Raw genomic sequence first — 14,700 nt, forward strand, 5'->3', positions numbered from 1 at the left:
CCATGCCGTCCATAAATTTCGAATTATTATTTTAGAGTATAAACCCAAAAACTAAATATATCCAGGTATCTAGTGGACCACACCATAGGAACCATAGGAAAACAGTGGTGATTGAACAGTCACCATTGAAAACTTCCTAGGGCCCACTGTAATGTTTATTTTCCATCCAACCTGTTGATTAGGTCACAAAGACATGGATGAAGGGAAAACACAAATATCAGCTTCATCCAAAACATTTGTAGCTACCATGAAGTTTTTAATGGTAGGCATTCAATCACTGCTGTTTCCTGTGGTGTGGTCCACCTAGTATTTTAATTTTCCTCGTTTTTAGTACTGTGCTCTAAAATCATCAGTAAAAATAGATGGACGGCGTGGATAAAATGCATACATCATGGTAGGCCCAAAAAGTCCCTTCCAGTAGCTAGTTGCTATATACAGGTGACTAGAGTTTTGAATTAACTCATTTTTGAGCTCACAATCCAAGATTTTCCGGTGAAGCTGATGGACGGAATGGATTGGACACCGACATCTCGGTGGACCCACGGTGTTATCGGAAAGGAAACTCGTGTACACTCACTTCAGTGATCCGCGGCGGACGGGTAGACCGTACCTCGTTTTTATACAAAAAGCAGTTCGAAAGGGTGGCGTGTTGGGTTAGGTAAACGGATAAGCTCTCTCTCACCGATTCAAATTCTTCGGTCTTCTTAACCTCTCTTTCCTTCCACACGCCTTTTCTTCAAAACACCTTCTTATAAATCCCCCTCTCTCTACGCTTCTCCTCCAAACACAACTCTCTCGTATCGTATCGCCCGGAAAATGCTCGATCTCGACTGGAAAACAAAGATGGAATCACCCGATATTTCCAACAAATCCACGAAAATCAATACCTCGTCCCACCGTTCCGTTCCCTCTCCGACACGTTCCACCGATTTATTACCGTCTTTGCCTTTCGCCACGTCAGCTTACGAGCAATACTTCCGCCTTCCGGAGCTCTCCAAGCTCTGGAGCTCGAAAGAGTTTCCGAGCTGGAAATCCGAAACGCTTCTCAAACCGGCGTTACAAGCTCTCGAGATAACGTTTCGGTTCGTCTCCATCAGCTTATCCGATCCCCGGCCGTACGCTAACCGATCCGAATGGAAGAAGCGGGTTGAGTCACTGGCCGTACACCAGATCGAGCTCATTGCTACCATCTGTGAAGAAGACGACAATACACGTGGCAGCGTCCCGATCGTTGATTTGAGGAAATCGGATGGTGTGTTAGAGAGGGACGGCAGCTCGAGCGAGGTCTGGAAGCTCCCCGGCGAGGCGCTTTCGGTAGTCAGCAGGATCAGCGAGGCGAGCCTGCTCCCTCGGCTCGAAACGTGGCAGAAATCGGCGGACGTAGCGAGGAAGATCGCGTTCGCGATCGAGTGCGAGATGCAGGGATCGCCGTTCACGCTCGGGTTGGGCGAGCCAAACTTCGCTGGGAAACCGAACCTTGAGTACGATCTCGTCTGTAAGCCGTCCGATCTCCACGCCCTGAAAAAGCCCCTCAGAAGCCTCGAAAATTTCGAAAACGGGATCCTCTTCACCATCCACCAGATCCTAGAGTCCTGGATCTTCGCCGCGCAAGAGCTGCTGCAGCGGATTGGGGATCGGGTGGAAGAAAAGGAATACGAGAAGGCTGCAAGCGATTGTTGGCTGCTCGAGCGGATCTGGAAGCTTCTAACAGAGATCGAAGATCTACACCTCCTGATGGACCCGGACGATTTCCTCCGCCTCAAAAACCAGCTATCGATCAAAGCGACGAACGAATCCGAAGCCTTCTGCTTTAGATCAACGGCTCTGATCGAACTGACGCGGTCATCGAAGGATCTGAAGCGGAGAGTGCCGGATATCTTGGGCGTGGAGGTGGACCCGAAGGGTGGGCCCCGGATCCAAGAAGCAGCAATGGCACTTTTCCACAGGAAGGGCGATGCAGCGAAGGTCCATCTGTTGCAGGCGTTCCAGGCGATTGAAGGGGCGGTGAAGAGGTTTTATTTCGCATATCGGCAACTGATTGGGACAACGATGGGGAGCCTGGAAGCGAAGGGTAACCGAGGGTTCGTCGCGACGGAGGGGGAGTCCAGTCCGTTAACGCAGTTGTTCCTGGAGCTGCCGTATTTTCCGAGCTTGGATGCTGCAAAAACGTTTTTGGGGGAGTTTTGGCAGTACGAGATTGCTGCGAGTTCAGACGGACTGAAAAGCAGAGCTCGTAAAAGACACTGATAGAGATTAAAGAGATTATTTAATTAATTATTTTATTTTTAATGAAAATTAAACTAATCATGTATTAGGACATTGATTATGAGACTACATCTCGAAAATTTAACATTTGGAGATCCCAACTTTTCATCAGCTGGACCGTCTAGATTCATGCCTCGGTGCGCCAGATTCAAAATAAATGAATGGGTAGGAATGTTTTTCCTCGGTGGGCCAGATTCAAAACAAATGGATGGGTTGTTGGGGGCAAAAATACAAGTCCGAAGACTCGGACTTAATGCCTCGGGACTCGGACTTGATACCTCGGGTCGCCGAAGGATGCGTCAAATCCGAGGCATGGTTCGCTAAACCGAGACAATGGTTGAGTCGGTTCGAACGACTTATCAGCGTTCCGGGCATGTGTCGGGCGGACCGCCTTGCAAGACCGACCGTCGCTAGGTCAGATCTCATCCCGGATATCTTGGGATAAGATCTCCGACCCCGAAGCTCACGGGATCGGATGATGGCTCAAGATGGGCACGATCCTATCTCCGTGATACCCGAGAAGATCCCGCGCTCAATATCAGGAGGACCCCAGCAGCTATAAAAGGAGGACCCTTGTCACCTTGAGAGGTACGAAACAAATTTCTCCTAAAAACCTTCCAATACTTTGAGACCCCGAGTCCAGGCCTGACTTTGGCATCGGAGGGTCCCCTGCTCGAGCCAGGGTCTCCTTTGTTTTCTTTCTGTGCAGGCATACAAGGGTCCAGGAGGACGAACCAGACAATTGCATCAACAGCTTGGCGCCGTCTGTGGGAACGTGCAAAAAGCCATCTCGTATCTCTATACTGAGTCCAATGGTGATGACTAGAAGGACGGTCCCAGAAGAAGATTTGAATGAGAACGCGATTACAGGGCCACCGGGCCCAATCGCCGTTCCCCCAGCCCAGAACCCACCTAACAACCGCCGACGAGGGGCGACTGGAACAAGCAACAATCAGCGGGGTCGCGACGATGGGCGGTTGGACAAGGAGGTTCAAGAAATCCGCTCCGAGATGAATACGATGAAACAGATGCTGGAACGAATGTATCAGCAGCAAATGCAGCCACTCCCGCATCCTCAAGGGGAGACGGCGCGCGTACCGACGGAGGCGCTTGATCCTCAACCTTCTGCGCCGCAGTCTTTCTGGCCGAGCCAACCCCAAGGCGGGTCAGAACCATCTCCAGCGCAGTCGGCCAACGCCTCCCTCCCCTCGACTGATCTTCGGCACGAAATAGAACGAAGAAGGCGCAATCGTCCTTCCATGGAAGGCACGGCAGAAAGCAGCGAACCTTGGAAAGCCGACATTCAAAATTTCAAAAAAGAAGTGCGGGAAGAGATGGCAAAAGAGATGGCAGACATAAAGCACGGCCGGAACGTATATTCAACCGGGTCCGAAGCGAAAGCGTCCCCCTTTGTGGACTCGGTAATGAAAGCCCGATTGCCCGAGAGGTTTCGATTACCTCAAATCACCCCTTTCACCGGCAAGACTGACCCGACCGAGCATATTGAGTGCTTCAGAACCTATATGGAACTCCATGATGCCTCGGATGCAGTAATGTGTCGGGCCTTTTCTCTTACATTGACTGATGTAGCTCGACTGTGGTTCAAACAGCTGAAGCCAAAGTCCATCAGTTCATTCGTTGAGCTGAGCAACGCCTTCCTCACCAACTTCATCGGCGGAAAGAAAAAATTAAAGCCCCCTGCACATCTGAATAACCTAGTTCAGAAGCAGGGAGAGCTATTGAAAGATTACATCAAGCGTTTTAATTTCGAATCCCTTCAAGTTCGAAAACATTCGGAAGAAACGGCCCTCAATGCACTCATGCAAGGAGTTAGGGATAAGCCATTCCTGGCATCTCTAGACAAAACTCCGCCCGATACTCTGGCAGAGTTTATGGCACGGTCCGATAAATATGCCAACGCCGAGGAAGCTCGAATCCTGCGTGAAATTAAAACCTCGGCCAAAGAGTCGGCCAAAAAAGAAGCCGACTCGGCCGGGGGAAGGAAACGCAAAGAGGATCAAGCGCGTGACGAGCGAAGGTCAGGAAAACGGCCGGATCGAAAATTTTCCACATATACTCCCCTGAATAAGACTCGGGAAGAGGTACTGATGGAAATAAAAAACGAAGGCTTTGTTAGCTGGCCCAGTAAGCTCAGGAGTAATCCTAATCGGCGGGATAAGGATAAGTACTGCCATTATCATCGCGATCACGGGCATAACACAAGTTATTGCCGTCACTTAAAAGAAGAGATCGAAAGACTCATAAAAGACGGCCGACTCAGAGAACATATGGTCAAAGCTGGGGCATCTGAGGCGCGCCCGACCGAGAGTCATCCTATGGAAGAAATCCGGACGATTATCGGCGGTCCACAATGTGGGGGCGACTCAAACAACGCGCGAAGGAATCATGCACGAAAACTTAGTCAGCCTCAGTTCGAGCTCATGATTATAGATCGGCCATCAAAGGAGAAGAAAAGAGAAAGATATCGCATCTCGTTCACAGAAGAAGATGCCCGAGGCATCTATCACCCCCACGATGACGCATTGATTGTCACCCTGACCATCGCTAACCGAAAGGTGTTTCATATACTCGTCGATACGGGGTCATCTGCAGACGTGTTATTTACCCAGGCGTTCGACAAAATGGGGATCGAACGATCCACACTGCGCCCAGTTCGGACCCCGTTGATCGGTTTTTCCGGAGGACAGGTGCTGCCTGAAGGGATTGTCTCGTTACCACTCACTGCTGGTAGTGCCCCATGTCAGACGACGATGATGGTAGACTTCCTGGTCGTCGATCAACCATCGGTATACAACGCAATACTCGGCCGACCTTTGTTGAGTCTCCTCCAGGCCGTGGTGTCCACTTACCATCTTTCCATGAAATTCCCGACCGAATCGGGAGTCGGGATTGTCAAAGGAGACCAGCAGGATGCGAGGCGATGCTACATGATAGCCGTAAAAGGAGCCGCCGACAAAAGTCCGACCAACATATTAACAATCGAATCGCTGGACCCTCGGGGCGAGAATTATGAACGAGGACAGCCGGTCGAGGATCTTGTCTCGGTCCCCTTGGTCGAGACAGATGGATCCAAGACGGTACGAATTGGCTCGTCTCTGCAGTCCCCTTTGAAAGAAAAGCTGATAGCCCTGCTCCGTAGGTACGCCGACGTCTTTGCCTGGAGTCACGAAGATATGCCCGGGATCGACTCTGTGGTGACTCACCGACTCAACATCGATCCGTCGTATCGACCGATCCGACAGAAGCGGCGACCGCTCGGCCCTGAACGATACGCTATCATCGAAGAAGAAGTCAATAAACTCCTCCAGGCTAATTTCATAGAAGAAATACACTATCCAGAGTGGGTCGCGAATGTCGTGCTTGTAAAGAAATCCAACGGGAAGTGGCGAGTCTGTATCGACTATACCGACTTAAATAAAGCCTGCCCCAAGGATAGCTTTCCGCTTCCGAGGATAGACCAGTTAGTAGATAGTACAGCCGGACATGAGCTCCTTAGCTTCATGGATGCATATTCAGGGTATAATCAAATTGTAATGCATCAAACAGATAAATCAAAAACTACCTTTGTCACCGACAAAGGCCTTTATTGTTACCGAGTGATGCCATTTGTCTAAAAATGCGACTTATCAAAGGTTAGTTAACAAAATCTTTGCTCGGCTTATAGGCGACTATGGAAGTATACATCGACGACATGCTCGTCAAAAGCATACACGCGGATCATGTGAATAATTTGGAAGAAATGTTTCTAATCCTACGGAAGTTACGGATGAAGCTGAATCCAAGTAAGTGTGCTTTTGGAGTGCTCCGGTAAATTCCTCGGTTTCTTGGTCACCAGAGGAATAGAGGCAAACCACGAGAAGATAAAGGCTCGATTGATATGGAATCCCCAGGAACCATTAAGGCGTCCAAAGATTGGCCGGACGAGTCGCAGCACTCAATGTCCTGTCCAGAGCAACGGATAAGTGTCTCCCTTTCTTCAAACAATTGAAAGGAAGACAAGCGATGGGTTGGACGGAAGAGTGTGAAGCGGCATTCCAGGAATTAAAATTATATCTCGGTTCTGCACCTCTCTTAAAACCCGAACCAGGGGAGTCGTTGCTCCTCTATCTAGCTGTATCCGAGCGGTTAGCTCGGCTTTGATACGAGAATCCGAAGGAAAGCAACTACCGGTTTACTACGTCAGCAAAGTGTTATTGCCAGCAGAAACGAGATACCCAAGCTTGGAAAAAGTGGCCTTGGCTTTAATAACTTCCTCTCGGCGACTTAAGCCGTACTTCCATGCCCACACCATCATTGTAATGACCAACCTTCCGCTTCGCCAGGTACTGCAGAAACCAGAAGCTTCCGGCCGACTCACCAAATGGGCTATCGAGCTGAGTGAGTTTGATATTCAATACCGACCAAAGGCAGCAATCAAAGGGCAAGCCGTAGCTGATTTTATCGCCGAGGGAACGTCTTCAGCCGAACTTTGAGCAAATGATACACCGAAGGACGGTGCAGCTCCGACCTCAACCGCTCCCCCTTGCCCTATTCCGTGGAATCTGTATGTTGACGGTTCTTCCAACTCGAAGGCCGGTGGGGCTGGGGTTGTGCTGGAAACCCCCGATCATACTTACATACAGTATGCCTTACGACTTGGATTCCAAGCGACGAACAATACGGCGGAATATGAAGCGTTGTTACTCGGCCTCCGACTCGCCGCTAGCATGGAGGTCACTCACCTAAGTGTTTTCAGCGACTCTCAGTTGGTTGTTAACCAGGTTACCGGTGTATACCAGACACGAAAAGACCAGTTAAGGGCATACATGCAGAAAGCAAAGGAACTCATCAACGGATTTCAACTCTGTCGCGTCACTCGGATCCCTCGTACGAAAAACAGCAAAGCCGATTTGTTAGCAAAGCTCGCCTCGGCCGATGAAGATGAGATACCCAGGTCCGTCCCTGTCGAATACGTTGACAAGCCCAGCATAGATGAACCAATTAGCGAGGCCGTCAATACAATCGACTCGGAACCTTCCTGGATTGATCCAATCCGCCAATACCTTGACGAAGGAAAGTTGCCCGAGGATCGTGCCGAGGCTCGACGAATTAAGATTCGAGCCTCCCGTTATACCATATTCAACGGAACCCTCTACAAGAAAGGTTACTACGCCCCGTTGCTGCGGTGCCTCAAACCCACCGAGGCAAACTATGTGTTACGGGAAATTCATGAAGGAATCTGCGGAAACCACTCTGGAGGGCGATCCCTCGCCTACAAGGTCCTACGACAGGGATACTACTGGCCCACTATCCAACACGACGCTCGCGAGCTCGTTCAAAAATGCGACAGATGCCAACGGTTCGCGGTAATTCCGAGGCAAGCACCCGAAGCATTAACGCCGATGACTGGTCCTTGGCCTTTCGCGCAGTGGGGCGTCGACATCATAGGACCGCTCCCTATGGGAAAAGGTCAGACCAAGTTTGCTGTGGTAGCGGTTGACTATTTCACGAAGTGGGCCGAGGCAGAACCATTAGCTAAAATAACCGAGCAGAAGATCACCGAATTTGTATGGAAAAACATTATCTGCCGATTCGGGGTACCCCGTACCATCGTTACAGACAATGGAAGGCAATTTGATAATAGAAGCTTTCGCGGGATGTGCGACAACCTCGGAATCAGAAACGTTTACTCTTCGCCTCATCATCCTCAAACCAACGGACAAGTTGAAGCGGTTAATAAGATTATCAAGCAACATCTTCGGACCAAGCTTGGCCGGGCCAAAGGAGAATGGGCCGAAGAGCTCCCGAAAATTCTTTGGGCCTACCGAACCACCGCTCGAACAGCCACAGGGGAGACTCCGTTTTCACTAGCTTATGGCTCGGAAGCCGTCACTCCCGTTGAAATCGGATTACCTTCGGCTCGAATCACCACATTCAATGCAGAAGCAAACGAAGAACTCCTTGCACTCGGACTCGACCTTCTGGACGAACAAAGAGAAGTGGCACGGCTGCGCACGGAGGCGCGGCAGCAACAAGTGGCTCGGTTCTACAATACCCGAATTAGGATTAGAAGATTTCGAATGGGAGATATGGTTCTTCGGAAAGTGTTTTCTAACACCAAGGAATTTGGGTCGGGTACACTGGGACCCAATTGGGAAGGACCCTACATCGTCTCGGGCACTATTAGACCGGGAACGTATCAGCTGGAAGATCTAAACGGACAGCCGTTGCCTCACCCTTGGAACGCTGAACACCTCAAAGTCTACTATCCCTAGTTCTATATTCAACGATTAAAGAAAGGATAAAGCCAAGTCAAATAAGTAAAAATAGGCCTTTCTCTGTCATTCCACAAAACAGATGGAAGTACAAAGCAAGTGAATCCAGCAAAGCAAAAACAAATACATGTCCAAGGGCCCCGGGCACTGGCCGCATGCACCGGCCTCATCCCCAGCGGTATCTTCAGCAGTGGCGTCCGGGTTCTCGGATCCCGAGGCTGCTCCACCTCGATTTTCGAAAGGTCAAGGTCAGGGAAGGATTTCTTTATGTCCTTGACGCATTCCGATATCCACTTTGGAACAAGCGGTCCCTTTCATCCTCGAACTCCGTCGACTCGAGGAATGCTTGGGACGGCTTGGTCCCTAGCCCTCTCGGCCTCCCGAGTCTTCTCGACGGCTTGCTTATGCCTCGCCGCCTCAAGCTTAGCCCGAGCTAAGTCATCCGCGCACGAAGCATGGATTGCTAGAACTCGCCGATTCTCCTCTTGACTTTGGAGAGTCGAGCCGTGCCTCGGCGACCTCGCCTTCGCTTCGCCCAGGGCTCTTCGAGGAAGCCGCCTCGCCCTCGCGTCTTGGCGCTTTCCGGCAAGGGACGCTCGCTGTCGGACGCCGCCGGATCTCGGCCTCCCTCGTCGACCTTCGGCCTCAGACAGAAGAGCCTGCAGCCGATGAGTTGAGGATAGCTCCTTGCTGGCCTTGATTAAGCAAGGAGCGAGTTCAAAAAGCATCCGGGCAGCGTGGCTAACGGTCTGCGACGACGGGGCGTTGTAGAGTTTCACGAACTCTCTTTCGCACCCGCGGGCCAGGGCCCAAGGAACCATCCCCGACACCACTTGCTCCAGGATTGACGGCCCCTCCTGGTTCGTCTCCTCCCCTCGGGAGGACGCGGTCCTCGTCTCTCCCTCCCCCCTGGAGGACGCGGCCCCGGTCTCTTCCTCCCGACTCGGAACATCCGTCTCAACGCGTGCCGAGTCAGGTGCCGCCTGAGGCTCCGAAGCAGCAATCGCCGTCTCTTCCGCCCTTTCGTCCGGGTCGGGAATCACGACGACGGAAGGAGCAGAAGAGCTCGCTGGCTCTTTCTCCTTCCGCAGCACCCTTTGCGGCCGAGGCTCCGAAAGAAGAACCGACCGCGGAGGAGCCTTCAACCTCGTGAATCGGCACGAGGCGGGGACGAGCTCGCCATCTCCGGTTCGAGGGACAATCCCGAGGTTGGGACGAGCTTGAGCGATCTCAAAAAAAAAAAAAAAAAAAAAAAAAAAAGGGAAAAGAGGATAAGTTATGACGAAGTAAGTCGGAGGAAATTCGGAATACCCAGAAGATTCATTCCCAATTACCTGTAACTTCCGAGTCCAGACATGCAAGATGAAGGCGCTCCGGTTGTAGAAGCACCTTCCAAGACTGTCTCTCGGATCCAACGACCTCAACTCTTTGATCCGAGCGAGGCACTGGAGCCGAGCTTTGGCCGCTTCTTTGGAATATCAGCAAACACAAGCTCGTCGGACTCGGAATATTACAAAAACAAAAAGAGGGGGAGGCGAGAGGAGAGAAGACCCAAGTCACTGCTCTTTGGAACGCCCGAGGGACACGAGCCTCGTAGGACCCGGACTCATCCGTCTCCCAGCGACCACATGCCCAAAACCAACGCTCTCTCCAGTGTTTGTTGGAAGTGGGAGGGTCGGTTATCAGGGAACCGCCTCCGCCTCGCCAAGCAGCGAAGACGTAGAAGCCGGGGTAGTTCGGATTTACCCGCACTTGATACAGGTGGAGAAATTTGTCGACTGTAAGTGGTGGCTGTTCCATCTCAGCCCACAACACTGCACATCCGAGTAAGTTCCTCCACCCATTCGGGACTATCTGCCCGAGGCAATCTGAATGCGAGACAGAACTCCCCGGACACTGGCCCGAAGGGGCAGACGCAAGCCGCATTGCAAAGACACATGGTAAATCGCGATCGCCCCAGCAGGAGGGTGATCCGGCAAGTCATTCGGATGGGGGAGATAGGTGATGACCGACTCGGGAATATGGTACCCGACTCGGATTCTGTCCAAGTCCGTCTCAGTCAAGACCGAGGGAACCGGACCGCTTAAATCTTCCCCCGATCCTTCTTCAGATTCGGCCTGCGCCGACTCACCAACAGGAGCAAGATCAGGGGTTCCTTCGGCGATTAAAATTTCATCTTCTTCCTCCTCATCCTCCTCCATATCCCTTGGCAAGTTAGGCCTTCCCGGGCGGGTTAATAGAGACGACCCGCCCCGAGAAGGAACGACGGAAGCTGGACGCTCCGCCGGAGCTTCGGTGACTCTCTCCGGTAGACAAGCAGCGTTGGCGTCCACTGCTATCTCCGTCAGTAAGGAAGGCGATTCCGCAACGTTCCAAAAACGTTGCGCTTCGCCTTCGTCTCCGGAAGCTCCCCCCTGGGGACTTTGAGAACTCCTATCCGCCATTATTACCAAATAAAGAGGAAGGAGAAACTCACCGGAGGGAGAAAGGAAAACGGAGATGGCGGAAAGAGGCACCGACGGTAAAGAGAAAGAAAAGGAAGGAGACGAAAGGCTATGTAAACCCTAAAGAAAATACGGAGCGGGAATGGCAAGAGCAGGTAAAAGTTTAAAGTGCGGGGCCCCGGACGTTATATAAGGTCGCCATACGGCGGAGACAATTAATGAGGAAATGACTCGACGCCTGCATCGAGTCCCTCGCTCGACACGTGGCGCACGTAACCTGGCAATAATACTACCTTCGCTACGTGTCCAATCCTCATGGGCGGGATGTGTGATTTGTCGGCTGACGGCGCATGCAAGCTGAACCGGCCCCCATCAAAGGCCTCATGGAATGCATTTAATGATCACGACTCCTCTCGGACTGAGTTACGCAGCGACTCCACCCTCGCGACGCCTCAGTGTCTATGAAGACAAAAATTTTAATGGATCTTGTTGGGGGCAAAAATACAAGTCCGAAGACTCGGACTTAATGCCTCGGGACTCGGACTTGATACCTCGGGTCGCCGAAGGATGCGTCAAATCTGAGGCATGGTTCGCTAAACCGAGACAATGGTTGAGTCGGTTCGAACGACTTATCAGCGTTCCGGGCATGTGTCGGGCGGACCGCCTTGCAAGACCGACCGTCGCTAGGTCAGATCTCATCCCGGATATCTTGGGATAAGATCTCCGACCCCGAAGCTCACGGGATCGGATGATGGCTCAAGATGGGCACGATCCTATCTCCGTGATACCCGAGAAGATCCCGCGCTCAATATCAGGAGGACCCCAGCAGCTATAAAAGGAGGACCCTTGTCACCTTGAGAGGTACGAAACAAATTCCTCCTAAAAACCTTCCAATACTTTGAGACCCCGAGTCCAGGCCTGACTTTGGCATCGGAGGGTCCCCTGCTCGAGCCAGGGTCTCCTTTGTTTTCTTTCTGTGCAGGCATACAAGGGTCCAGGAGGACGAACCAGACAATTGCATCAACATGGGTAGGAATGATTTTCCTGGTCCGTGTTACGTCGAGGATGCAGAGTGTCTGAAATTTACACGGATGTCAGGCAAGAAATCGAATTTATACTGTTATGGGAAAATCCCAGCTGAACTCGACAGATGTCAACTCCTCTGGCTTGGTGGAGTCGACGAGCGAGGCCTCGGGAGGATAGTAGTTCGTCCCCACCGACCTATTCAAAATAATCTAAGGTAGAACTTTCGAGTTCTTTTGTAGAGCTTTGACACCGATCTAACAATCTTGGAGCTGCCGACGAGTTGGGCCAAGCTCAACGCGGTTCGGCTTGTGTACAACTCTAAGTAACTAGAGTTGAAGATGGGCTCAACACTCTTAAAATTCAAGCTACTTTTTTAATGTACCAGGTTTAGGCTTTGTACAGCTGATCATCAGCCCCTCCATTACGGGCTGTACAGATAATTTTGTAATATACAAAATAAAAAATCCAATCCCCATCTCTCTGGTTTGGGCTCCAGCTCAAGTTAGACTCTTTCAGACAGGACTAGTTTGATCCATCATTGACTGGATTTGGGCCTACATCTTAAGCTTGGCCCAGCTGAAACTATGACTCAATCACTCACCAGGGATATCCTTAGTGACCAGATGTGGCAGGATTTGATTGGACCATGTGCTATGGTCAGACATGAGCCCCACATAAAGCATGCTTGAAACATGATCGGTGAAGTATACACTTGATTGGGCCCACATAAAGCATGTCTAAAAGTGGTCCAGTGAAACAGGCACTTGACCGGACCCATCTCTGGTAATAGTACTGGGCTCAATTAAATGCCACCATGTTGGGTCACTAGGGATTGGTCACCCGATGGAAAAGCACCACCTGATATGAGACCATGGTGAAAAGTGCGAAATTATCATTTCATGGTAAGGGTTTTTACTTATCACAATACACAGCCTATGTGACAGGTATATGCAACTCTTTTTTAGGAAGCCACATAATGGCCTGTTTGGATACCACTAAATAGAGTCATGCTCCCCTGTGCACCTACGCACGTGCGCACCTTTGCACACGTGTCATGGGTGTCTAATTTGAATGGTCCATGTGATGCGGAATTCCATGAAACCCCATGTGACAAATTTTCACCCTGATCTAAAATTCTGTTGGGCCATAGCAAAGAGAAATGCAAATCAAGGGAGGAAAATGTTTTCATTTTTCATGGGCCATAAAAGTCTTAGATCAAAGTAAAACTTAGGCCCGGGGGGTTTCACGAGTTGCTGCTTCACATGAGCGGTTCAAATTTTGGATCCACATCACGTAGGATGGGTTCTCAAAAAAGTTCATACTACGCACGTACGAACTGGTTCACAGGTGAGCGTTTCCGCCACTAAATAAGTTACTTTTTCTACTTACACCAGTAGATGAGTAACTTATTTGAGATAAGTAAGTTTGGTTTAAGATTAATTATAACTTTTTTACTTAAAGTTATTTAATCACTTGCGCTTAGTAAATAGAAACCAAGATAAGCTACTTAAGGTATAAGTAGCTTATAAGTAGCTTATAACTTAAGATTCAAACGCCTTGAGAGTTACATGGATATTATGTCTTCAATAGGTGTCTAAACATAAAAGGTTAGAATTCTTCAACCAATCCCAATTTAATTTGGAGTGACTTGAAATAATAAGATCCACAATTTAGTTTATTTAAGTTAATATACACATTCGTCTTGTGCACCATTTTTAAGTGCATGCTTGTGAAGCACCATGTGCAGATTTTCAAATAACTCCCATGTTAGGTTGGATTGTTTTACTTGGGTGATTTTTGAACATGACCCATTTAAGTTGGACAAGGAGACAAGGGAGGGTCTAGCTCAAACAAGTGTGCAAGATCCGGACGTCCATTATTAGGTGGACCCCACAAATCAAGGGGCCTGGCTCAAGTGGTCACGCACCCTCGTCAGCCAATTGAACATGGGGTATTTATATGCCGACTATTTCTCTTTTTGTATTCTCTTAACAATGTGTGCCTCACCTATAGCATTTGGTGGCTCAATTTCATGCTCTCTACTGGCCCAATTTATTAATGGAGCCTCATAGTCCAAGGCCAAATCCTGCCTATGTAAGTCATAAACAGGACCTGCATGTTAGCTATAAGAGGCTCAGTTCACTACAATATTAGTGGAACAAAGTTATATTCTACAACTCAGTGTGCGGAACCCACCCTGATGTATGGATTACATCCCATCTACCCACCATGTGAGGCCTCTCATATTCTCCTCAGAGCCCAAAAATCAAGCCATCGAAAACTAAGATGGGCGGTACTGCATGCATAAAATCATGACTAAAAAATCACATGGTCTAGCTAGACTGACTTAAGAATGGATTTTCTTTGGGTTCATTTTAGTCACGTGCATGGGGACTATCTAATGAATGGATTGGATGGCTAGCTAGCATATAGAAAAAAATATAGTGGGCTCCATACCTAATTTCGAAGGTTTTAACGGTGACCCTCACCATCCCAACTATTCCTAGATGGTTTGACCCACTTGTATTTTGGGTCGGGATGGTTTGAGAGAATACTTGGAAGGGGCACACCTTTTGGATGGATTGGATTTGGAGGGGCTAACTACACACACTATGATGTAAGATAAACTTACTCTATAATAGTTGTAGAGGATCCAGCCTCATATATTATATATAAACATGCTAAGATCA

At 49.8% G+C, this 14,700-nt stretch overlaps 1 protein-coding gene across 1 annotated transcript; it reads left to right on the forward strand.

The window, feature by feature from the left end:
• The first annotated feature begins 723 nt into the window (after positions 1-723).
• LOC131252599 (nematode resistance protein-like HSPRO2) lies at positions 724-2,352 on the forward strand. Its single transcript, XM_058253218.1, has one exon. It carries the CDS (start codon positions 817-819, stop codon positions 2,245-2,247), a length of 1,431 nt encoding a protein of 476 aa, XP_058109201.1. The 5' UTR covers positions 724-816; the 3' UTR covers positions 2,248-2,352.
• Positions 2,353-14,700: the final 12,348 nt, after the last annotated feature.

This window comes from Magnolia sinica, chromosome 8, assembly GCF_029962835.1.
Source record: "Magnolia sinica isolate HGM2019 chromosome 8, MsV1, whole genome shotgun sequence".
Taxonomy (NCBI): Eukaryota; Viridiplantae; Streptophyta; class Magnoliopsida; order Magnoliales; family Magnoliaceae; genus Magnolia; species Magnolia sinica.